Source organism: Schistocerca gregaria, chromosome 3 (genome assembly GCF_023897955.1).
Source record: "Schistocerca gregaria isolate iqSchGreg1 chromosome 3, iqSchGreg1.2, whole genome shotgun sequence".
Lineage (NCBI taxonomy): Eukaryota > Metazoa > Arthropoda > Insecta > Orthoptera > Acrididae > Schistocerca > Schistocerca gregaria.
Window position 1 is genome coordinate 860,114,565 of NC_064922.1, and position 26,440 is coordinate 860,141,004.

Genomic DNA, 26,440 nt, shown 5'->3' on the forward strand with positions numbered 1-26,440 from the left:
TTTGTACTTAAGAATTTTGCTCACACGGGGGAGAAATACAAAATTCCTTAAATTTTATTGTCAACTTATGTCTTTAAACACCAAAATTGTTCAGAGTGTTTTTGTGCCTTTGTCATTTATCTTCTTTCATCAAGTTATTGCTGTGCAGATTTGGATGGAAGCATCATCAGGGAAATTATATAAGAAATGTTAGTTTTGGCCAGAGTGCACCATTTAGACAATTCAGGTTCCTTTGTGACAGTCACTTGGCGATCGAATTTCTATGGAAGGCAAATCATAAAACAGTTTCTCACCTATTTGCTGTCAAGCTAGCAATTGTAACAGACTTATGTCAACCAGTCGTGTCCCGTCCCATGTTGAGGTGGAGGTCAAGGGTGGCAACAGCGGAGGTGGGAGACTTGATGTGGTGTAGCACTCCCATCATAGCCCCACAGCCTCATTGCCTCCTCCAGAGGTGTTGGTGAGGGGCTAACATAATCTTGCTGGGCCTTTGTTGATTCTTTGTTGATGATTCTTTCTACACCACATTTTCCTACATTTCATGAAGTATTCAACGTTTGTTCCCCGTGGAGGCCATCTTGTTCAACTCTACGAATACTTTGTGTTGCAAGATGATCATAATGTATGGGTAACACTTTTTCTGGACATGAGGGTCCTGACAGAATAACTATGCTGTATCTTCCTCCCCAGCTTGAAACCTCACATCATCATCTTGACCTGTTGTTCATTCTTTCTGTACACCTATATTGGACAGTTTAAGTTGATAATTTAGTTCAAGCATGAACAGTATCCGCAATGCCCACTCCAGTAGTTTTCACTGTGGGGCTACCAGATTAATATTGCAGTAGGCTTGATATTTTTGAAGTCTGTTTTGAAGCTGGACATCTGCACAGTTTGATTAAACATATAATTGTTACATTGAATAATTTAGGAGTAAAGGAGACCACTCACTAAATTGTAGTGCTGTCGACAGGCACGCAAAAAGAGTGAAAACATTACTAGCTTTCATATGTTTCCTTTCATAAGTTGGAATACACTCACGCATAAGCACATCTTTTCTTGAATTATTTTACAGTATGGTGAAGGTTGTATGAGCTGCAGAAATTTTTAGAAGTTGGTAGAGTGCCATTCAAAAATGGTCAAACTTCAGTGACTGACAAGCAACGTCCTGGCTGGCCAATTGAATTGTTAACTCCTCACTGACGACATTATTTGTGAAGACCAACATGTTACAGCTGGACATAAAGCAAAAAGAGTTGTAGTAAGTGTTAGCACAGTCCAAACGTTATCAGTAGTGAGCTGAAGTGCAGCAAAACCATTGCAAAGTGCATCCCATAAGAGTTAATCCATCTACATAAGGAAAAAAGACTCAAAAGTGTGTACTGACTTGAAAGAATGCTATGAAAGGAAAGGTAACCTTTTTCTGAACAAGACTATAACATGTGATGCAACTGGGTTGACTATTTTGAACTGGAGTCTAAAAGTAAAAACATGGATTAGAGGCATACTAGCTCATATGTCTGAAAGAAAATCAAAATGCAAGCATTAGTGGGAAAAATCATGTTTGACTGTCTTCTGGGATGACCAAGGTGTTGTCTTTTATGATTAATGGGAAGATCAGTGTACAATAAACAGTGCCTATACTCAGACGTGTTAATGAACATTGTAAAGCCAGCAACAAGAGAAAAAACGTTGTGGATCTCAAAGAAAAGGTATGATATTGCTACATGACTGCCTAACTGACTCAAGAAGCCATTAAAAAGATTAATTGGAAGATACTACCCTTACTCCCTGCAGCCCAGATTTGGCTCCCTAGTATTTTCATTTGTTTGATTTAGTTGAGGAGGCACTATGTGGAAAAAAGTTCAGCAACACTGAAGAGGTGAATTTTTTTTTTTTTTGGGAAAGTGGCCCAAACAGCAAGACAGACTTATTTGCATCTGGTATAGAAAACTACTTCATCATTGGGACCAGTGTTTTACTGTTGGTGGGGATAATGTTGAGAAGTAATAAAATGCCCATTTTGTAAAAATAAACAGGTTTTTTTCTGCATCAGTTTGTCTCTTTCATTATTGAATGTCCCTCTTAGAAGGAAGCAGAATAATAATAAAAAGAATATAAGTTATTCAATAAGGGACCCACAGTTCATCAATGCTACAGGCCCCAAACGACATTAAATCAGCCCTGAGCTAAATGCGAAAGCAGGTTAAATGAGCAAAGTGGAGACAAAAGCCTTAAAAGGCATGTACTAAAGTAACTCAAGATGCCGGGGCAAGGGAATGCAAAAGGGTCAGTTGGGGACTCGAAATACACTTTCTGTTGATTAATACAGTAGAGCGTCAATTATCCGAATGTCGGTCAACCGAACGACCGCTTAACCGAACTGTGTACTCGCTCGCACTTGTTACTCTCCCACCCTACTGTTTATGATCCCCCTCACTCCCAAACCAAGTTTCCCACAGTAGTCGCTGCACTGGGCCACCGCTGGCGGAACATTGCTTCTAATGGGGCCTTCACAAGGTGCTGCTGACCGGCCAAGCCGCCAGTCGCTGTGTTTCAACAATCAGCACATTTCTGTTGGCTTGGCACTGGCAGTAGAAGTAGTGGCAGTATCAAAGCTGTTCACAGCAACAGCTGCGCCAGCTTAGAGTTGAGGATTGCGCGCCCCCATGAAGAGCTTCTCCTAGTGAAAACAGTCACCTTCTGTTCTCTGTTACGACCACTTGTGTGCTGCTGCGTAAAGAAGTGAACTTGATGATATAAAATGCTTGAACATAAACATGTCCTTTCTATGAGGGACAAGTACGAGATTATTACTATATATTCCTACTGAAGTTGCCTTTGTATGTTACTTTGTAATACTAAAAGAGATGCCTGTTTTTATGAATAAATTTACTATACAGTACTTCTTTTTGGCAAATAAACATGTACAGTTTGATTATCCGAACAAATCAGTTTTCCATACACCCATGTCCCCCAATTACTTCGGATAATCAACGCTCTACTGTATTTCCATTTCAGTCTTCCCGTTGCTCTCTTTCTTGCACAGTTCTGAATTCTTTTTTATATTTTGACCCATTGCTTCTCACCAGAATTCTCTTTCTGGTGTTTTAATTATGTGTCCTCTCTCAACTTGATCTCTGATTTTCTTCCTTACTACATAATGTACTAAGTGACATTTGTCATAGTGTTAAATAGTCTTCATAGACACAATGAACATTCTATTTGCTGAAACAGATAAAAGAATTAATTAAAATATTTAACATGAAAAGTTTTGTTTCTCATTTTTGTTGTAGGAAAGTTCTTGTAGAATGTAAATACCAGAAAATAGCTCAACTTGCTGAGATTGTTTGAGATTATCTGTTTTGTGAGTTTTTATAATCTCTGATGAGGTCTTCAGCATTGTGAGACGAAACTTAAGGCGGAGAAATATGTCTTGAACCACAGTCTAATGACCACAAAACAAAAATCATGAAATGCACAAATACCAGCTGTGAAAGCCGGCATTGATATCATTAGATTGCCTTCAACCTGTTGACAACCTGTAAAGTGAACCTTGCTTTCTAAATTCTACTGCTACTCCCTTTCATTTATCTTTCATCTATTGCCAGGTCTCACTTCCTAAATGCTTTACAATTTCTTCTGTTATATGTTCCCTGCCCTGTGCCATGACTTAGCATGTTTTGCTTTGCCATCCTGATATTAATACTTGTCGAACTGAAAGATCAAGATCGGTGTTGTTTACTGGATGTACTGGAGAGAATTACCGTAAGATTGGTAAGTACTATTTTGTAGTTTATGTCAGAGGCCTTGTTTTGGTCCAACCTTGAACTACTCATTAAGTGATTATTTGGAAAATGATTTTCTTTTCTATTTCAATTTTACAAACCCCTTTTATTTCTGTAAGTACTGACCAAATAATCATTTATTCCTTTTTGGGAATGTGGGTTATTTGTATTGTTAATTTGAAACTGACAGTAGAAGATACAGCATCCTATCGGTGTCTATTGTAGTGCGAATCCTGCTGTCTGTGTGCTCAGCCAATTAACTTGTTGCATTAAAGCCTTTGTTCTGCAGGTCATTGTCAGAAGCCATGTCTGTCGAGAAGATAGCAGCCATCAAAGCTAAACGACTTGCAAAAAAACGTACTACAATCAAGGGCAATGATGACATTGCATTGGGTCCTGACTTACGAGTCATGCTTGACTTTGATGTCGACTTAACGAAGGATATCATATCTCGTGAACGCCAGTGGCGAACACGTACCACGATTCTACAGAGTGCTGGAAAGGTTGAGTCATCTAACATGTTGTATACAGTGGAATAAATGTATGCTTTATTTATGTTGTTATTGTAGTTTACCAATTTGGCAAAAAATTTGTTTCATAACATTTAGTAACATGCAGAAAATAAGGACTCCTGTTGAAACTGTAAGTCTGCTGCTGTGCCTCAGTTTCATCTTTTTTTTGCCACATTATTACATTTTAAGTTCGCATGCTATCCTTCACATTAAAAACTGTATGTGATCAATTACTGGAAAATGGCATATAACAACATAACTTTCGGGGACTTTGTAATTTTTTTTAGCCACACACTAAATTCTCCTGAATTGAGAAACGTCTCTTGGCCAGAACAGTTCAGAAAATAAGACAGCAAGAAAGTGGATAATTAATGGATGCCTGTATCTGGCAGGCATATATAAATGCTTTCAAAAGATAACTAAGGTTTCTGAGATAAAAACAAATTCACCTCATTGTGCAAAGTTTGAGTGGCAATTACCGTACATATGGCAACTGAAACATTTGTGTAACGATTATAAATGAAGCATGAAGGTACTTGACAGTCTTAATAAGGAATCCAACAATGAAAGGAAGAAATGTAATACTTTTTGTCAGCATCTGCAAGGAACTCTGAGAACTTCAATTTTCAAATCAAAGTGTATTTAGAAAGAGTAAATATGTTAATGCAGTAATATAAATTGTGCTGTGTAGATTCAATATCACCAGGAAATAGGTAATAAGAATAGTATTGTGGAAACAGAAACAACTGTGACTGAAAACTATACTACACTGGAATGTGCATTAAATGGAATGGAAGTTAAAAGTAGGCAGTGGAAAACTGAAAGGGGGGGGGGGGGGGGGGGGGAGGAAAGAAGAAGTAGTGTTAGGGCAGAACAGAAGAACTGATGGGAAGTAGGAAGCTGTCAAAATAGACAAGATTACAGAGATGTGCATAAAGTGAGAAGAAAATATAAAACATTGACTGAATTAGATGAGCTGAAATTAATTTAATGGGTGACAGAGATGAAATGCTACAGAATGGTCAGAACATGATGTGACAAGAATACTTGTGCCAGAGTGGAACACACAACCAGCGTTTCCTACTCACAAAATGGAGATTTGGCATACGTACCTGATAAAAATACGTTTGGATGAAAAGGAGGTAACAGCAAGCTGAAGAATAGCACACCTTCCATTTTGCCTGATTATTATGTCAATGGATTTCTATGTTTCTTGTGGTAAAACTTTTTGTTTAATTGTTTAATGCCAAGTGAAATCATACAAATTATGGGAATTTGATAAGAGCACTACAATTTGGTGTCTACATCTACATAGATACTCTGCAAACCACTGTACGATCCTTGGCAAAGGGGTACCCTGTACCATCACTAGATTTCCTTTCCTGTTCCACTCGCAAATAGAGTGAGGGAAAAATGACTGTGTATATGCCCCTATATGAACCCTAATTGCTTGTGTCTTATCTTTGTCGTCCTTATGCACAGTGTATGTTAGCAGCAGTAGAATCGTGTGGCAGTCAACTTCAAATGCTGGTTATTTAAATTCTCTCAATATTGTTTCTCAAAAAGAACATCACCTTCCCTCCAAGGACTCCCATTTGAATTCCTGAAGTATCTCCTTAACACTTAAGTGTTGTTCGAGCCTACCGGTAATAAGTGTAGCAGCTTGCTTCTGAATTTCTTCAACGTCTTCCTGAATTTCTTCAACGTCTTCCTGTAGTCCAAGCGGTTACTGATCATAAACACACGTGCAGTACTCAAGAATAGGTTGCACCAGCGTCCTATATACGGTCTCCCTTAGAGGTGAACCACTCTTTCCCAAAATTCTCCCAATAAGCTGAAGTTGACTATTCGCCTTCCCTACCACCATTCTCACATGCTCGTTCCATTTCATATCACTTGCAACATTACGCCCAGATATTTAAATGACTTGACTATGTAAGGCAGGATACTAGTAATACTGTATCTCGTCATGTGTCACTCGTGCATAGAGTGCTGATTGGCCTGAAAAAATCAGTATCTTTCACAAATAGAGGTAAATTAGTAATGCCATTTCTTTACAGAGAATGCAGAAGGAACACAAAAAGAACAGTTCAGTTGTATACAAAGACAGATAGTGTTCAGTGAATGTGCAAAAAATTGTTATTGGAATGGTACTGGAGTACTAAGCAGAGGATAAAGAGAAGCATGCAGTGAGAAGAGCAAACAATACAGACATTCTGGCGGCTACTCATAAGTCACACATCAGCTCCAGAGAAATTTCGAGTGCCAGTGGAATAAGTCAGCCCAGCATTGTTCGCAGCTTCCAGCTCTATCGTGTACCAGTTCACCAGCAGTTAACCATAGGGATAGTAGAAGACACATGAAATTGTGTCACTCAGTTTTGATGTGACATCAGGATGATAGATTCTTTCTTGAAAGAGTTCTCTTTAACAGTGAAGCTTGTTTTACAAATCGTGCAGTGGAGTGTGAATGTTTGGTGTGAGGTTATTGGAGACTGCATGGTTGGCCCTTCGTTCATTGAGAAACCTTAACAGGTAAGATATTTATACATACACAATTCTCACTGAAGTGCTACTGGCTCTCCTAGCGGAAGTACCACTTGAAATATTCAGGTGTAAGTGTTAGCAGCATGACAGATGCCTGGGTCACTACTCACTTTTAGGTGAGAAAGTGCTCACCCAGCTCTTTCCTGGATAGGATTTGTAGGTGTTATCGGTTGTTCTGCACTTTCACATGATTTGACACCACTGGACTCTTTTCTCTGGGGTAAATTCAAAGATGAAGTCTATGCTCGAGTTTTGGTAACCCGAGAGGATTTAAAACCTCACATCATTGCAGTGTGTGTAATGACATAAGTGTAGTCTCTTCAGTCTGTCCAGAGCCCCTTGCACAAGCAATTGCAAATGTGTTGCACTACATGAGAGGTGTCTTTAACACTTTGTGATGTAAATGGAGTTTGAAATGTTTATGACCTCTTCCTTTTGCATTACTCTTTTTGTTGCTGTTGCTGATGTAATGTTTTGTATATTATGGCATTAAAATTATGATGCTTAGTTAGTATTTTGTACTCTTTAATCCTCAGTTTCATGTTTTACAAACGCATTCAACTTTTGAGGTGCACCTTTCTTTCAAGCCTCAGGCACATAATTTTAATTTTTGTTTGCTGTACAGCCATTTGGAGTCGATTGTGCGGCCAGTTATTCCCATCCAACCCATCCAACAACAAGTTATCTAAATGACATTGAAATTAATAACAGCTAAAATTTGCAAGAGACATTCAGTTTGGTAACATTTTGCATCAAACTATCATTATAGTCCAGTATTGCAACATTTTTCTCATGGGAAATCTCTTGTGCAGCTTTTATTTAATTTCATCTGTTCTCAGAGCGGTCGGTCTGTGATCAATGTGCTGAAACCGTGTAGATATTTTCCTCACTGGCTTGATAAAAATCAACTAATCTGTGTTTTCCAGGAAACTACTGTAGGTACATGTAGATAGCTTCAGTTCCATATTGTCCAACATACACTTTGTCATATTCATGAGCTCAAGCACACACATTTAAATGAATGACTTGTAACAAATGTTTATGAAATGGTAATGTAAAAAGACTGTACCTTTCACTTCAATGTTAATCAGCATGAACTTAAAAGCACCACTCCAGCACAAAATAATTCATTTACTATATTAAAATTACCATTTAGAATCTCTAGTTTTATTTTGTACATACAGTGAGTGTCATCATCTTACCTCAGGATCTGGCATTTGTATGGTGCCTCTCAGTAAGTTTATGTCCACCATTTCCATGCTTATCTATGTCTGCACTCTGCAAATCACTGAAGTGTGTGGCGAGGGTCTTTTCTTCCATTTGAATTGTAATTCAGAACTTTCTTGTGTAGTTCCTTGTCTCTCATTCCTTTCACACCTGCCCAGGTACTTAGTCATTTCCTCATTAATAGCAGGTATTAAGTCATTTCCTCATTAATAGCTTCTACTGTAATATTATTACATATATTTTCATTTTAATTACATTTCTTGTTCAGCCATTCACTCTCCTGAAGTATCTCATCTATGCTTGTATTACATTGTCATTTGCGTTTTATTTGTCCACCTCTTGCTTCCATCCAATTGTAATAAGTGTTATCAAAGTTTATAAAATTTGCTTTTTGTAGTTAAGTGCCCTGTTCTTTTTTCATCAGACTGCATCAAATTCATGCAGAAGTTTGTCTGTATCAGTACATAATAGAGACTCATGTCACAACCCACATATTTAAAATAGACACTGGCACTACTGTTTTATTGTTAATTAATATCTTCGACCATATACTGTCCTTTTTTTTTACAACCATAGTATTTGTCATTTGCAAATGGGAGTGCAAATGCACGTAGTGTGATTATCTAATTTAATTCTTGAATAATTTGCTGATTCCGTGTTTTTAAGGGTAGTGACCGTATGACAGTTAAATTTAAGAGTAGGTGGAAGACAATCTGCTTGTCCCACTCAACAGATTTTTATCTCATTTGCTCTTTTCTTTCCTCTATTAGTATTGTTTTGGTTTCACAATATAAAATTTTTGTTCGCCTTACGGTGTGTGGTGGTTAGGCACTGTGACTCATGAATGTTCCTGATCTCCTTAAAATAACCATGATGTTTGTAAGCTCAAGCTTGTGAAATATGAGAAAATCTGCTTTATTCCTTATACCTATTAAATTAGTTGTAAAACAAATGTGTGTGTGTGTGGTCTCATCCAAGACAACACATTTTCATTGTGGATTGAGTGATTTTCACTATTCTATAACCATGCATGCCATATATTTTCTTTTACTACAGTGTTGACTGTGCAATGTGTGTGTATATCTTTGTTTTACATTCAGTGAGACTCCTTAACATAGAAATGCTTTCTATTTTGAATATGTGTATATCCTTTTCAGATATTTGCGAAAAACATCTTTGCTATCCTCCAATCGATAAAAGCTAGGGAGGAAGGTAGGCACCGTCCACAGCAGCCAACGCCTGCGATCACCCCTCGTGCGACTCCAGTCCGGCCCATCGCGCAGCCCGCTGTCTACAACCGATACGATCAAGAGCGATTCATACGTCAGAAAGAAGGTAGGTTCCCAGCAGTGGAGGAACATATTTTTGGGGATGTAAATCATAAATTAACTAGTCACCAGATGATATTTACTGAAATGAGTACTACGCAGACTAGACTCAACATTTCCAGACTGCAATTTTTACATGCTGCTGCCTAATAATATCTGCAAAATTTCATTCCTTGACCACAGATTTGCAAATTCATGGTATTTCAGTTCCGGTTGCGCTTGTTGCAATTAGGTACACTGCTGTTATTGGTACATTTCAAATTCTGGAGGTGAAAGTTCAATTGTTTTGTACTGATTTTCAATTAAAAATTCAATTTGAGTATTCAGTTATTATTTACATACCGAAGCTAAGCTTCATCTTATGCACTCTGAAATCAGAAATTCTTGAACAAGGCATGGTGTATTCCAGGACATTGGATATGATTCTAGAACATTAGGATCATTTGGAAACATTAAATTTCCAATTCCAGAACATTTGAGAAAGAGAATGTTTAGTGGCATTCATTGAATTTCTAGAACATTATTGAAATTTCAAAACATTAGGTGTATTCCAGAATATTTGCAAAGAGAATCATACCATTTCCATAAGTTCTCCATTCAAAAATATGTTGTAGGATTGGAAGAGATATCTACAAGATCAAATATTTCTCCCCCCCCCCCCCCCCCCCACACACACACACACACACAAATGTGGCAAAGGTTTTAAGAAGGCAAGGAAACACTACCTCCAATACAAGTGTGCTGCTTGGTCTTTCCTTTTCATCCTGTACGGTAAGTCCCCCCTGACCTGCGGTTGTGGGTGACTTTCCCAAAATCTACCCCTTTTCCTAGACTTTTCCAGTCCTTTTCCTTCACCCAGCTTCCTTCCCCTTCAACCCTTCTGCCTGAGCCACTGGCTATGTAAGCTTGTCAATCACAACAGTCTTTTATGTGTGTGTGCTGCCACTGTTGGGTGAGTAGATTTTTTATTTATCCAATTAAGTAATGTGCTCCAGTCCTGAATCCCTCGACCATTACACCAACAACCTGAAAACAGCTTTCGCATCCCGCAGCTACCCTCCCAACCTGGTACAGAAGCAGATAACCAGAGCCACTTCCTCATCCCCTCAAACCCAGAACCTCTCACAGAAGAACCCCAAAAGTGCCCCACTTGCAACAGAATACTTCCCAGGACTGGATCAGACCTTGAATGTGGCTCTCCAGCAGCTATACGACTTCCTAAAATCCTGCCCCGAAATGAGATCCATCCTTCATGGAATCCTCCCCACTCCACCAAGAGTGTCTTTCCGCCGTCCACCTAACCTTCGTAACCTCTTGGTTCATCCCTATGAAGTCCCCAAACCACCTTCCCTACCCTCTGGCTCCTACCCTTGCAACCGCCCCCGGTGTAAAACCTGTCCTATGCACCCTCCCACCACCACCTACTCCAGTCCTGTAACCCGGAAGGTGTACACGATCAAAGGGAGAGCCACGTGTGAATGCACCCACGTGATTTTCCAACTGACCTGCCTGCACTGTGACGCTTTCTGTGTGGGAATGACAGCAACAAACTGTTCAATCGCATGAATGGACACAGGCAGACAGTGTTTGTTGGTAATGAGGATCACCCTGTGGCTAAACATGCTTTGATGCACAGCCAGCACATCTTGGCACAGTGTTACACCGTCCGAGTTATCTGGATACTTCCCACCAACACCAACCTATCAGAACTCCGGAGATGGGAACTCGCCCTTCAGTATATCCTCTCTTCTCGATATCCGCCAGGCCTCAACCTCCGCTAATTTCAAGTTGCCGCCGCTCATACCTCACCTGTCTTTCAACAACTTCTTTGCCTCTGTACTTCCACCTCGACTGACATCTCTGCCCTTACTCTTTGCCTTTAAATATGTCTGCTTGTGTGTGTGTGTGTGTGTGTGTGTGTGTGTGTGTGTGTGTGTGTGTGCGCGCGTGCGTGTGCGTGAGTGTACACCTGTCCTTTTTTACCCCTAAGGGAAGTCTTTCCGCTCCCGGGATTGGAATGACTCCTTACCCTCTCCCTTAAAACCCACATCCTTTCGTCTTTCCCTCTCCTTCCTGAAGAAGCAACCATCGGTTGCGAAAGCTAGTAATTCTGTGTGTGTGTGTGTGTGTGTGTGTGTGTGTGTGTTTGTGTGTTTTGTTCATTGTACCTGTCTGCCGGCACTTTCCCGCTTAGTAAGTCTTGGAATCTTTGTTTTTAATACAATTAAGTAATGAAGTACTTTAGTATTCAAACCTACCATCAGATTGAGGATAGCTTTATTACATATTACAATTGTACTTGTTTCATCTACAAAGGAAAGAGATTTATAGTTATTTGCTACAGTTGAAAATGAGTCGTTAGTGTCTTAGGAAAAGCAGCAGTAAAGTAACCTAGATGGTTGCTAGCTCATTTCAGGTAATATGTCATTTTTTTTTTCTTGTAATCAGGACATGTCAGAATTTAAAATTAACAAGCTCTCTTTGGTAGAAAGAGGGTTCTTGCAGTGCTACAGTATGACGATGTCTGTAGTACTTTTTGACAGATGAGGCATTATGCAGAAATACTTCACGTGAGTATAGTCAGTTGTGAATTTAGAGTATTGTGAGGGAATATCATAAGACATACTTATGTTGCACCTCAAAGCTAGTATCGACTGTTACTCTTAAATCTTTTTCCTCCTGCGTTGCATCAGCTGCATCCATTGTATGCCTGAGATGTATTCTTTCTCCCTTCATGCAAATGAAATTACAGTTGAAGTGCCCCAAGGTGAGGAAACAGAGAAGATACTGCAATCGACCAGTTGAACAGTATCACACAAAAGCTTTTCTAATGTCCTAAAAGGCATGGTAAAATATTTAATGACTGGTCTCAAGTGATTCATGTTTTTAGCATAGTGTGAAAAATAGTGTTGTTTTTTCCACACACACCCCTTTCCCCTAAGTAAAATAGGAGCTTCCTGTTGCACCATTTAGGTACTCCAGAACGAATCTTTCAATCTGTGGTAGAATATGCACAATTTTGAAATTTGCTGGGGGATTAAAACTGTGTCCCAGGTTGAGTACCCAGAACATTGTAGTTCATTGGCAATTCTCTTACCAACTAAGCTATCCAGGCACAGCTCTTAGCTTACCCTCAGACCTCCACTTGTACCAGTAACTTCATCATGCTGTCCAAATCTCACAGAAGCTCTCTTGGATACCTTGATGGCCAAATACACCTGAAGGAAAGGACACCATGGCAAAAATGGCTTAGGCAGAGGTTCAGGGATTGTTTCCACAACTAATTTTTCACACTGCAGCAGTGTTTGCATAATTTGGAATCTTCCTGGCAGATTAAAACTTTGTATCGGACCAGGACTTGAATCCAGAATTGCTTTCGCAGGCAATTCTGTTACGACTGAGCTGCACTGCATTGGCCTCATCTGCCCTGATGAGTTTGTTACCATGCCCACCATTGTTAAAAAAAAATGGATGTTTAACTGTGCCCAGTATCCTAATGTCTGACAATTTGAATTCCTTATCTGTTGTTGCCCTTGCATTAGTGTGTATTCTGTAGGATATAACTCATTTTTATCATAAAATATCAACTATTGGCTTTTGAAATCTGATAGTTATGTTGTATTTTGTTTGCAGAAACGGAAGGTTTCACCATTGATACAACAGGGACATACCACGGAATGACCCTTAAATCTGTAACTGAAGGAACACAGCCAAAGAAACCTGTGACGCCGGCCCCTGCTGTCACTACCCCGAGACCCACAGCAGAGGTAACTCATTGTTTCGGAGCATAGCGTCTTATCCTTTCTGCATTGTATAAATTTGAGTGTCAGTATTTATACTTCACTGTCAGTCATGCATGTAGCATTTAAATTGTGGAAGCTATTTTATGACAGTATTTTAAGGCAATAATGAAAAGGCCTCTCTTCAACCAAAATGTGCTGAAAAGGATTGCTGAAGTTAAAAGAGCTAAAATATTAAATTTTGTTAGTCAGTTCACTAAAAATTTTCTGAAGATGAAAATCTACAAAAATGTTTTGTACATATTCTTGCTCAACAGTGAAAATTGCATAAATAGTTTGGTGAGTCAATGTTTGTCACATCTACACTTCGCTGGTCACTGTGAATTGTGTAATAGAAGGTATGTTCTTCTGGGTGATGTAAAGGATCTTTCATTAAGAGTGTTATTTCTTAAAATTTGAATAATAATAATAATAGTAGTAATAATAATAATAATTCAACATATCATGGAGTAAATTGTGCTTTGTTGTGAAGCTTAGACATTGCAGTTATGTTCTGAACAAAATTTTGTTCAGATGTCTACTACAGTTTTGAACACACTAATGCACATGATGGCTCTAATTATTAATCACTCTGTCCGACATTAGTATCGTTATGTCTGTGATAGCCGACAAATGTTCACCTCAAAATGTTCCAAAGTGTGTGGCTTGTCAGCAACAATCAAGGATTTGCTGTAGAAAGAAAAAAATCCCTGGGTGTTAAATCACACGACCATGGCAACCAGGTCATAGATCCATGTCTCGAGGTGATTCGGTTTTCGAACTTTTCCCTCAGCAAATAGTGTTTAGTCACAGAAATTCGCTTGACATGTAACTGTAGCAGTCACTATTGACAGTAATGGCTCTTTCTTCATCTCAAAGGAGATAATGTCAACAACACTGCCCACTGTATCACACAGTGAGTTTTTCTGAATGCAATGGCAGCTTATGGACCACTTATTGGTTCTTCTAACTCCAGTAATGTCAATTTTGCATATTGATAAAGACACTAAAACAAAAATGCCTCTTGTCTGATATGATGACTTACCTCTGAAATGAAGATCAGCTTCCAATTGCTATATGGCCCAGTAAAAAAACTCATGACATAATCGGTAATCTTTTGGGTTCAACGCTTGAGTCAGTGCTACTGTTCATGGACATATGTGCAAATACTTTCACAAGATTCACCATGTTGATGTCTCGGATAGCTGCAGTTGTCGATATTATTTTGAAACTAACACATTCAGCTCTTCCTCAATACTGGCTGGTACTGCTGCGATATTGCCCTCATTTTGTGTTTTACATTGTGTTCTTGGTGATTTCTGGTCGTGCAGAGGGAAATTCCATCAACAGAGCTGCCAACTTTGTTAAAATTTATAATGATTTCTAAACTTTCAGGAAGCGTGAGATGCTGCATGACGATACTGCAAATTGTACTGGATATTTTCAAACCTTGAAGCCCTTAAAATTTATTAGAACCGGGTAATCACAATTTTAAAAAGTATTGCTCTTAATGAAAGACCCTCTATTAGGGTTTCTCTCCATTCCATTCATGGACGGAGCACAGTAAGAATGCCTCCATGTGAACTGTTATTTGTCTAATTTTATCAGTGTGGATCTATGGGGTAGGTGCGAGAGGGGCTGAAGAATGTTGTTAGTTTCTCCTTGAAGTTTTAAAGCTCATTATTATGTGACATAAGACAGTCTACCACCTATGATGTTTCAACCTTTCTCTCACAGCAACTAGCCAGCCAAACAGATCTGTAACGATTCACACTGCTCTTCCATGTTACATGCTCGAAGATCCCTGTTAGTTCAACTCAATTTCTATTGTATAAACTTGAACAGTATTTGAGCTTGGGCCATAGTGTTTTATTTTTATGTGCAATATTTTCTGTAAGAAGACCACACCAATGAATCTTAGTCTTTTGCTTGCTTTGCCTACAACCAAGCCTGTATGGTTGTTATACGTAATAGCTCTACATATTTTGACTCTCAGGTATTTGCGTTACATGACTGACTCTGCTTGTGAGTCGTTAGCAGAGATAGTCTGTATCAATACGGGCAACCAAGAAGAAAAAGCTTTCCTTCATATTTGCAGATTTAAAATTCAGGTCAAAGTAAGAAACCCATTTTTTCTCAAAAAGAAAGAAAGAAATCCTGGCCTGAAGTATAGACCATCAGTGACAATGCCTCGGCCATCATTTGAAACAGGCGATTTTCAGGAAAACTTTAAAACACTGTGTCTCTGGAACAGTTCTATATATTAATTTATTATTATTATTTTTATATTTTATTATTATTATTAGTTCAAAGATAATAATTTTATGATTGAAATGATATCCTCGGTTTGGAAATGTGTGTCAAAGTTTTCCTGCTGTAGCCTTCTGAATTTTTTTAACATTATTCTCAAAAATGCCAATCCCAAAACTTTTGATTCTTTTACTATTGATTAGCACCAAATAGCCTATATTCCCTAAAAAGGATAACTTATACATTTCGGTTGAGCAGATTTTATAGACAGTTGAGAATTTTGCCATACATTAAACCAGTTTCTATTACCACATTATCATGTATTGGTCTCATGAAATCAAAACCTAGTATTATTTGGCATGTAATTTTATTTCTTCTGAAAGGTGACTAAGAGACAGATTTTTCAAATGTATCGAATGAACACAAAAATAATTGAAAGTTTCAAAAACTAACACATTCCAATGCATACAACTGTTGCATTCTGCTTAGGATTGAAATTAGCTATTCGATAAAATAAAAATGTGTTTGAATTCATCTGTATCTTCCTCTGATATTGAATGATGCCATCCTGTTAAACCAATAGGAACTGGGGCACACACTGCCTTTCAAACATTGTGAATCAAAAGTGAGCACTGACGGAGAGGAAATGAGCAACGACAGTGGTGTCGTCGTCTTGCAGCTGGGAACTCATAACCAGCAACCGGTGCAAGTGGTAGCATAAAGCTCACAATGATTTCATTTAACTCGTAATTGATGTCTTTAATCTCTGAGATAGACCAACTTAGTCGTATATACAAACCACGAACATCCTTCCTTGCAAGTTAAGAAGCTGAAATATTCTGTTACTTCTGCGGTATTTGCTGGTCAAATGAAATTTCTTCTTACTTGCTCTTTAAAGTTCATGAAGTATAAGATCACCCACCATTATGAGTCCAGAAATGGGGCTTCTAAATTTCTTTTGCTGGTTTTGTTTGGTTGGACCATTCTTCTCTTTTCTACTGGCAGAATTCTTCAGCTGCCTCTATGGACAACAGGACGAGACCTGAGGATGTATATGACTTCATCACTTTTGTAAAATGCTTGGAATTCTTAATTACAGCTTTTCTTGGGCTGGAAAGGTTATGATTAGTAGCATGCTGCTTCTGCCTACATTCTCACAAGCCCCTTCCCATGGCCAGTAGCACTGAATAGCCCCTCCACTGGCACAAGCGACTTAGTCATCCAAACAGCTGGTATCAGTTTTTGAAGTGACTAGGAGCACTATTGGGAATAACGATCTTTTCCGCCTGTTACAAATTTTGAATTTTTGTGCATTGTAAACCATGCATATCATGCTCAGTCATGTCTTGTATTATCACTTATAAGTGCAACACTTGTCTTGTTTTGAAACTTTGTCATTTCTCCAACAGTGCCGTTATACACTCTGTGATCAAAAGTATCCGGACACCCACAAAAACATACTTTTCATATTAGGTGCATTTTACTGCCACCTACTGCCAGGTACACTATATCAGCGACCTCAGTAGTCATTAGACATTGTGAGAGAGCGGAATGGGGCACTCCGCAGGACTCACGGACTTCAAATGTTGTCAGGTGATTGGGTGTCACTTGTGTCATATGTCTGTATACAAGATTTCCACATTCCTAAACATCCCTAGGTCCACTGTTTCTGATGTGATAGTGAAATGGAAACGTGAAGGGACACATACAGCACAAAAGCGTACAGGTCGACCTCGTCTGTTGACTGACAGACACCACTGATAGTTGAAGATGATCATAATGTGTAATAGGCAGACATCTATCCAGACCATCACACTGGAATTCCAAACTGCATCGGTATCCACAGCAAGTACTATGATAGTTAGATGGGAGCTGAGAAAACTAGGATTTAATGGTCAAGCGGTCCCTCATAAGCCACACACTGCGCTGGTAAATTCCGAACAACACCTTGCTTGGTGTAAGGAGCGTGGATGACTAAACAGTAGAAAAACAATATGTGGAATGATGAATCACATGGCGATCCGATGGCAGTGTGTGGTTATGACGAATGCCTGGTGAACATCATCTGCCAGCATGTGTAGTGCCGACAGTAAAATTCGGAGGTAGTGGTGTTATGGTGTGGTCATGATTTCGTGGAGGGGGCTTGCACACCTTTTTATTTTGCGTGGCACTATCACAGCACAGTCCTACATTGATGTTTTAAACACCTTCTTGCTTCCCACTGTTGAAGAGCAATTTGGGGATGGCAATTGCATCTTTCACCATGATGGAGCACCTGTTCCTAATGCACAGCAGCCTGTGGCAGAGTGGTTACACGATAATAACATCCCTGTAATGGTCTGGCCTGTATAGAGTTGTGAACTGAATCCTATAGAACACCTTTGGGATGTTTTGGAATGCCAACTTCATGCGAGGCCTCACCAGTTGACATCGATACCTCTCCTCAGTGCAGCACTCCACAAAGAATGGGCTGCCATTCCCCAAGAAATTGTCCAGCACCTGATTGAACGTATGCCTGTGATAGTGGAAGCTGTCATCAACACCATATTGAATTGCAGCATTACAAACGGAGAGTGCCACGAACTTACAAGTCATTTTCCGCCAGATGTCCGAATAGTTTTGATCACATAGTCTACTTCTAGTGGCAGAATTGCAGGCCAGTTTTCAGCAGAATTACATGAAGCACTGAACATAATTCTTCGGCCTCCACAAATCCCTTCACTTATGCAATGTGTTGTTGTTTTTGTAGTTGCAGTTTTCTCAGTTGTCAGTGTGGTACTCCTTTCAATGTTTATTTCCCAAGTTCTTCAATAAAGGTGTTAATGGTGACAGCTTCCTTAAAGAGTTTATTTTCCTCCCATATTGCATATGTAACTTCTGAAGAGTTTTTCAGACCAAGTGTCTATAGCGGAAGTCCTTCCTTTTCAGAGAAGTCACCACATTCCTGAAACAGACAGGTCTCTTGCTTGCCCTCTTTGGTCATTGTGCATAAAATGCTGACCTTGCAGTGCATGATGTTGTATTTTTCTTCAAAAAAGTACCATTAATAAATACTGTGTGTCATGTATCTTTACACTTTCACCACTTTTTTGTCCTTCAACAGTTGCTTTTATAGTGTCCTGTTTGTTGGCACTTTGGCAAGAACAGTGCCATTTATCTTCCAGATAAATTGAATTTGCAGTTTGAGCATGTGCTTCTTTTACAGGATGACCATAACAAAGATCTGATCTTCCAAACATATTTTTCTTGTTTTGCCCATCACGTCTTTTGATGCATATGGAATTTGGTGCAAAATTGTTTTCTATGAAAAAGATTATGGAATAATTGTTAGAACTTATATCTTTTTATTGTAGCATGCACATGATTAAATAGCTCAATTAATTTTTGAGAAAAATTCTCAACACGTTGTACAAGTTGTCTTTGGTTTATTTTCTTCTGAAGGTGGAATATCTATTTTGAAACGTGTGTTCAGTTTTTCTATGGTGTACACTCACACAGCTTCGATAATTTCTCCATGTTTTCTTGATACGTACATCTTATGACCCAAGTTCACTGTCCATGGTTTCTTAACAGGGCCAACATCTATCTCTCTAGCGGACTGATTCATGGAATGGAATTCTTCCTCTATATATGCAACATGTGCACTGTGGAATATTTCTCGTTGTTTAGTTCCTGTCGTTGATGTTCTGTAAAGGCATTTAGAACACAGAAAGTCATAACTGGAAATATCTTGACTTTGAAACAGTCTTGAAATGAGCACATTTATTTGCAAAAAATTGTTTTTATTACCCCTCCCACACCTCACGTGCGCACGTGCTCACACACACACACACACACACACACACACACACACACACACACACACACACAAATACCCTACAACTTACTCAGCAGAATCTACATATACATAGTTACTATGCAAGCCTCCATAAAGTGCATAGTGGAGGGTATCCTGTACCACTACTTGTCATTTCCTTTCCTGTTCCACTTGCAAATAGAGCGAGGGACAGACGACTGCCTCTGTATGACCCCTAATTTCTCGTGTCTTATCATCGTTATCTGTATGCACAATGAATGTTGGTGACAGTAGAATCATTTGGCAGTCTTTAAATGCGGTTTCTCTAAATTTTCTCAATAGTGTTTTTTGAAAAGGAATGTCACCTTCCCTCCAGAGATTGCCATTTAAGTTCCTGAAGCATCTCCATAACACTCATGTGTTGTGCAAACCTACTGGTAACAATTCTAGCAGCCAGCCTCTGAACTGCTTCGATGTCTTTCTTCAGTCCGACATGCTGTGGATTCCAAACACTCAAGCAGTACTCAAGAATAGGTTGCACCAGCATCCTATATGTGGTCTCATTTACAGCTGAACCACTCTTTCCTAAAATTCTCTCAGTAAACCAAAGTCGACCATTCACCTTCCCTACCACTGTTCTACACGCTCATTCCACCCCATATCACATAACTTTGCAGTGCTATGCCCAGATATTGAAATGACTCGACACTGTCATGCAGGACAGTAACGGTACTGTATCTGAACATTACAGGTTTGATCTTCCTACTCATCCACATTAACTTACATTTTTCCACATTTAGGGCTAGGTGCTGTTCATCACACCAACTGGAAATTTGAAATTTTGTCTAAGTTGTTTTGTATCCTCCTACAGTCACTCAACTTCGACACCTTACTGTACACCCCACAACGTCATCAGCAAACAACTGCAGATTGCTGCCCACCTGTCCCCCAGATAATTTATTTATGTAGAGAACAACAGTGGTCCTATCACACTTCCCTGAGGCACTCCTAACAAAGCCCTTGTCTGTGGCGAACACTCTGCTCACAAAAGCTTACAGACACAGAATTATCTGGATGGTGTCAGATTTCCTACAAGGCTGTGCAATGAAGAAACTAGCTATGAATAAGAGCAATGAAGAAACCAGCAACGAACAATAAAAATTAGTAATAAACAATTGCAACAAAGAACTTGGCAGTAAACAACCACAGCAAAAAATTTAGATGTGGAAGGTGAAATATGAACATTATTTGTAAAACATGTTCAACTAAAAAGTGGAAGTTCTCCTTTTCAGGGAATGTCACTCAACTGGTAATAAAACAACAACAAAATTTTTTTTCTTAGAAAGGCAGGTAGTTCTGCATTTTCCCCTTGACGGGGCTGTTGGACCAAACTAAGTGCCTTGTCTTCCTCTGCCAGTGGTGCCATCAGATGCAGTGTGGAGGTGGTTTCCTGACGTAGGGAACTGCTACTTATAGGTCGAGTAGCTCCTCAGTTCGTGTCACAAGGCTGAGTGCGACCCATACCAGCCCTCCCACTCAAGAAAAATACTTGGCAGTACCGGGAATCAAACCCGGGTGCCCCGTGTGGCATTCAGCTATGCTGCCCACTCAGATAAGGAGGCAGGCACAGCGAGAGCACTTTGACACTTATTTCCAAACCGAAAATAGTGTTATAATCATAACATGCTCTAGGTGTCCTCTTTAGTGGCATGTATCTCTGGCCATGTTTTTATTATTATTGTTATTTGACAAAACAAAAAAATATGGGCTTCTTACGTTCTATGAAATTGTAACGTATGTTAAATTGAATAATATCTGAGACTATCAAGGTAACACCCCTTTCCGAAATTTATTTGGATTATGACTATGCTTTTACATTTCGCGAACTGTACAACTTTGGATGTGTCTACATTAAGAGCTTCCTGTGTCTGCACTGGGCTGATGTGTTGTTGAGTTCTAGCTAACTATTAGTGCAATTTTTCCTGTATACCCGTTCCTTAAAGATAACCTAAAACTGAAAAGATCAATAAAAGATTTCATTAACTGTTAATCATTTACATTATGCCCAAAAATATTTTAAGACTTCTCTCATACTGATTCGTGTGTAATTCTAGAGTCACAAAGGTAATACATGATTGTAAATTAAAGTATTGTGTAGTGATAAGGATTACTCCATACTGAAACAATGATGGAAACTAAGTATCTGACAAAAATTATGATTTAGAAAAAGACTAGAAAATAAAACTACATATTTTTGTGAATTTTGCTTTCCTTAACTTCTAGCTGTTTGTAATTCAACATTTGAATTATTTATCAGGATGTAATATTTATTGTTGCTTTCAGAATTCAGCCCATATATTTTTTTTTTTTTTTGCAGAATATATAATTGTACAGGGCTCTGTGATGAATAGTTAGTTCATTTTCAAAGTTCTATATTTTCCAAAGTGTTATTTGTACAAATATGATTGAGGTTCAAATACAAGATGTACATAAAGTCCAGGAACATTTATTGCACAAGAACCAAACATTGTACAGATATCATACATATTATGTCATTTTGAAGAGAAACCCAGAAAGTTGTTGTTGGTGTTGTTTTTTTTTTTTTTATTTTTTTTTTTTTGTTTTTTTTTTCCCCCATGTATATCACTACAGCGTAGTTTGGTAATTTGCCAATAGTCAGCATTAGTAGTAAACATGGCAAGTTCGTGTGTGGAGCGAGCTTTCTGTGTGTTGTAGTTCGACAAAAACAAGTGTGCTACAGCTGTTCAATAGATATTTAGAACCTAGTACAGTAAGAAGCCACCAGCAAGGAAGGCCATTTACCACTGGCACAACAAATTCATTAGGATGGGTTGCTTGTGCCCAACAGAGAGAAGTGGATGTCCCAGTGTGAGTGAAGTGAATGTGGTGCATGTACGAGAGACATTCATAAGGAGTTCAAAGAAATCAGTGCGGATTGAATCCCGTGAACTTGAAAAGGCTAAAATGACAGTGTGGAGAGTCCTGCGACAGAAGCTGTCTATGAAACCATTCAAATAGGAGCTAGTGCAGAAGCTCAATGATGACGACAAAGACAATCGTTTTGAGTTTTGTTGGCAGTTGCAACAATTGAATGAGGATGGGGATGGCATTGTTGATCACTTAATTTTTAATGACAAAGCCACTCTTAACACTGATGGGAAAGTGAACAAGCATAATTGTCGAATCTGGGCTACAAAGCATCCACACGAATGCATTGAATTTGAGCGTGATTCCCCAAAGGTAAATGTTTTTTGTGCCTTGTCACATCGAAAACTGTACGGACGATTCTTCTTCGGCGAGAGCACTGTCACTGGATATTCCTACTTGGACATGTTTCAACAATGGCTGAGTCTCAAATGCAATCGGACTCTCCATTCATCTTTCAGCAGGATGTAGCTCCACCTAATTTTCATCGGGAAGTTTGTGGGTACCTGAACACGGAGCTGCCGCATCTATGGATCAGTGTTGCTACAGAAGGGGACAGATGTTTCATGAAATGGCCTTCCCAATTCACTCCATGTGACTCTTTTCTGTGGGGACACATTAAAGATCTGGTGTACGTACTGCCTCTACCACATGACGTACCAGAGCTCCGGGATAGAATATGGGAAGCAACTGCCACAGTTGACGATGCCATGCTGGGACAGCTATGGCAAGAATTCAATTACCGTATTAACATCTGCCGGGTCACTCATGAATCGCATATTGAATGTTTGTAAAAAAAAAAAAAAAAATGCAATATGCAATATGTATGACATCTATACAGTGTTTAGTTCTTGTGCAATAAATAATTGAAAGTGTTCTCAGACTTAATGTACACCTTGTAGAACTGTAAACTCAGAGTTTGCATTTGCTCCCCAGTTGGTGTTAATGAGTGCATTGCTTGACAAAGTAGTGACAGAGCAAGGAAAGAGAAATTTGTGCTCCAAGCTGACACTGAGACCAAGCATCCTTCCATTTATCTGGAAAAGTTGATCTCCACAATGTGAGAATGTGGGGTGTGAAAATACACGTGAAATTGTGCCGCACAAATGAGATTTGTCGAAGATTGTTTTCTGTGCAGGGTCACAGATGAAGCTGTATGGGCCGTTTGTCTTTTGTGAGAAGACTCTGAGAGATACCCCTTACCTTGATATGTTGTAGTTGTGGTTGTTCCACAACTGATCGCTGATTCCAAGAATTTCATCTTCCACCAAGACGGAGCACCCAGTCATTGGAGTGTTGATGTTTGCTGCTCCCCAAACAGTGAACTTCTGCGTTATCGGATTGGGTGTAGTGTTGAAGATGTGTCTCTGTTCCCTTGCCCTCCCCCAGGTCACTTGACCTAACACCTCATGACTTTTCCTTTTGGGGTACCTTAAGCACTTTTTGTTTACATATCCCCACTGCCAAGAATGCATCAGCGCTGTGATGACCATTCATGAGATATTGCTACATAAGATATGGAACGAAATTGACCGCCACTTGGATGTGTGTCATGTGATCAGACACTCGTAGATCATTTGCAGAATGAAAATGCAAACTTGGCAAGTTTACACTTCTATGTATGCATCAATCATATTTGTACATGTAATACTTCGGAAAATTTAGAACTTTGAAAATAAATGAATCATGTATAGTTGCCGTGCATTATTATTGTCTGATTAGCAAAACTGTGACTTGTATTCTCCACTTTATTTGTGATAAACTGAGTGTCATTAACATACTTAACAGGCACGGCTGGCAGTACAGCCCAATAAACGGGTCTCTCGAACACCCATTATCATCATTCCTGCGTCTCCAACCTCGCTGATCACCATGTACAATGCCAAGGATATCCTCCAAGATCTGAAGTAGGTAGAAGTATTATATAGTAGATTTTCTTTTCTTTTTATTTTATGTGATGAAAAGAATAACGGTTTCCTCAAACTATAAATACAGTCCCATGTATCAGTTCTGTATACATATTTTTGGAATCTACAACTTTAATTGTAAATTTTAGTGTAATGATGATGAGAGAAGGCTAGAAGTACTGTGCAGTTGAGGGTGATACAAATTCAAGGCAATGAATATGCACAAAATTTAAAATGAAATGAATAGCTTTTAGTAGACTCGCTGATTAGACTGGTGGATCTTAAAACATTTTCTAGGGACATTCACAAAGTTTTAATAACTACTCTATAAAACAAAACAAAATAAAATAAAGTTATGTTATTATTTTTTGTTGGTTTTCAGGTACACATATCCAGTCCTACACACTGCAATCCCTGCACTGCTTTACAGTAGCCACAGCAAAATAGTGCAACTCTCTTTATAAACGGTCTGTATAATTTTTTTCAGGCTCCACAAAGTGTGACACACTACTGTGGGTCAGGGATTCTAGTGTGTAGCAGGACTGCAGATGTGTGCAAAAAAAAAAAAAAAAAAAAAAAAAAAAAAAAAAAAAAAAAAAAAAAAAGTGACATTAATTTTTATTGTGATGATTATATTTTTGAATACCCCTTATTACTTCCTGAATGGTGTACACTGGTCTTTTATATTTAAAACTAAACATTTATGATATAAGTTTTTCTACTTTTGATATCCCAGTCACAGTATATTTTGTTGTGGTGATGGTCTGTGAAAACTTTTATTTACAAAAATTGTAACACTGGAGAGTTTTCTTTAACACTTCCAATGTTTCATTTGTGTAATACCTATATCTCTGATAGTGCTTGCTTAATTCTGAAATGTAGTGGTAACTTTGAAAAAGAAGAATGGGAATGGAAAAGTCATAAATCTATCTGCCCGTCCACAATTTTCATACAGTTCATTTTCTCTACCTGGTGGATGCTCAGTATTCCACATCTTACATAACTGATGAATTACATATCTACAACTACATCTACATACATATTCCACAATCAGCCTTACTGTGCGTCACGGAGAGTACCACACACCACTACTAGTCATTTCCTTTCCTGTTCCCCTTTGCAGATAGAATGAGGAAATAATGGTGGTCTATACAAGTCTGTATGAACCCTAACTTCTTTTGTATTATGTTCTTGGTCCTTCAGAAATGTATGTTGGCAGTTGTAGACTTGTTACGCAGTCAGCTTCAAATGCAGGTTCTCTAAATTTTCTCAATAGTGTTCCTCAAAAAGAATGTCGCCTTCCCTCCAAGAATTCCCATTTGGCTGGCCAGGATGGCCGAGCGGTTCTAGGCACTACAGTCTGGAACCGCGCGACCGCTATGGTCGGAGATTCGAATCTTGCCTCGGCCATGGATGTGTGTGATGTCCTTAGGTTAGTTAGGTTTAAGTAGTTTTAAGTTCTAGGGGACTGATGACCTCAGAAGTTAAGTCCCATAGTGCTCAGAGCCATTTGAACCATTCCCGTTTGAGTTCCTGAAGCATTTCTGTAATATCTGCTTGTTGCTCGAACCTACCAGTAACAAACCTAGCAGAATGCCTGTTAATTGTTTCAATGTCTTTTATTAATCCAACCTAGTACAGATTCCAAACACACGAACAGCACTCAAGAATGGGTTGCACTAGTATCCTGAATGCAGTCCTTTATAGATGTACCACACTTTCCTAGAATTCTCCCATTAAATCAGACTTGACGATTCACAAACTCACATGCTAATTCCATTGCATATCACTTTTCAGCATTATCCCCAGATACTTAAATTATGAGGCTGTCTGCTGTATTTGATCATTACAGATTTATTTTTCCCGCTCATCTGCATTAACTTAAAGTTTCTACATTTTGAGCTGACTGCCATTCATCACACCAACTAAAAATTGTTACGTTCCAACTAGAAATTTTGTCTGTCATTTTGTACCATCCTGCAGTCATTCAACTTGACACCTCACCATACACCACAGCATCATCATTGAACAACTGCACATTGCTACCCACCCTGTCCGCCAGACCATTCTTGTATACAGAAAATAATAGCTGTCCTATCACACTCAGCTGGACCACTCCAGATGATAACCTTATTTCTGATGAACAGTCGTCACTGAGAACCACATATTGGGCTCTATCACTTAAGACGTCTTTGAGCCACTCACACATCTGGGAATGTATTTCATATGCTTGTACCTTTGTGAACGGTGTGCAGTGGAGCACCGTGTCAAATGCTATTCAGAAATCTACAGATATGGAATATGCCTGTTGCCTTTCATCCATGGTTTGCAGTACTTCACATGAGAAAAGGGCAAGCTGAG

The 26,440-nt window shown here is 38.9% G+C and overlaps 1 protein-coding gene across 1 annotated transcript in view; it reads left to right on the forward strand.

The window, feature by feature from the left end:
* The window catches only part of LOC126354862 (parafibromin), a 60,024-nt gene that overhangs the window by 14,021 nt on the left and 19,563 nt on the right, over nucleotides 1-26,440 (forward strand). The window contains exons 4-7 of the mRNA XM_050004851.1: nucleotides 4,078-4,291; nucleotides 9,231-9,408; nucleotides 13,035-13,168; nucleotides 23,961-24,079. Coding sequence (XP_049860808.1) covers nucleotides 4,078-4,291; nucleotides 9,231-9,408; nucleotides 13,035-13,168; nucleotides 23,961-24,079 — 645 coding nt within the window. The remainder of the gene's footprint in view (nucleotides 1-4,077; nucleotides 4,292-9,230; nucleotides 9,409-13,034; nucleotides 13,169-23,960; nucleotides 24,080-26,440) is intronic.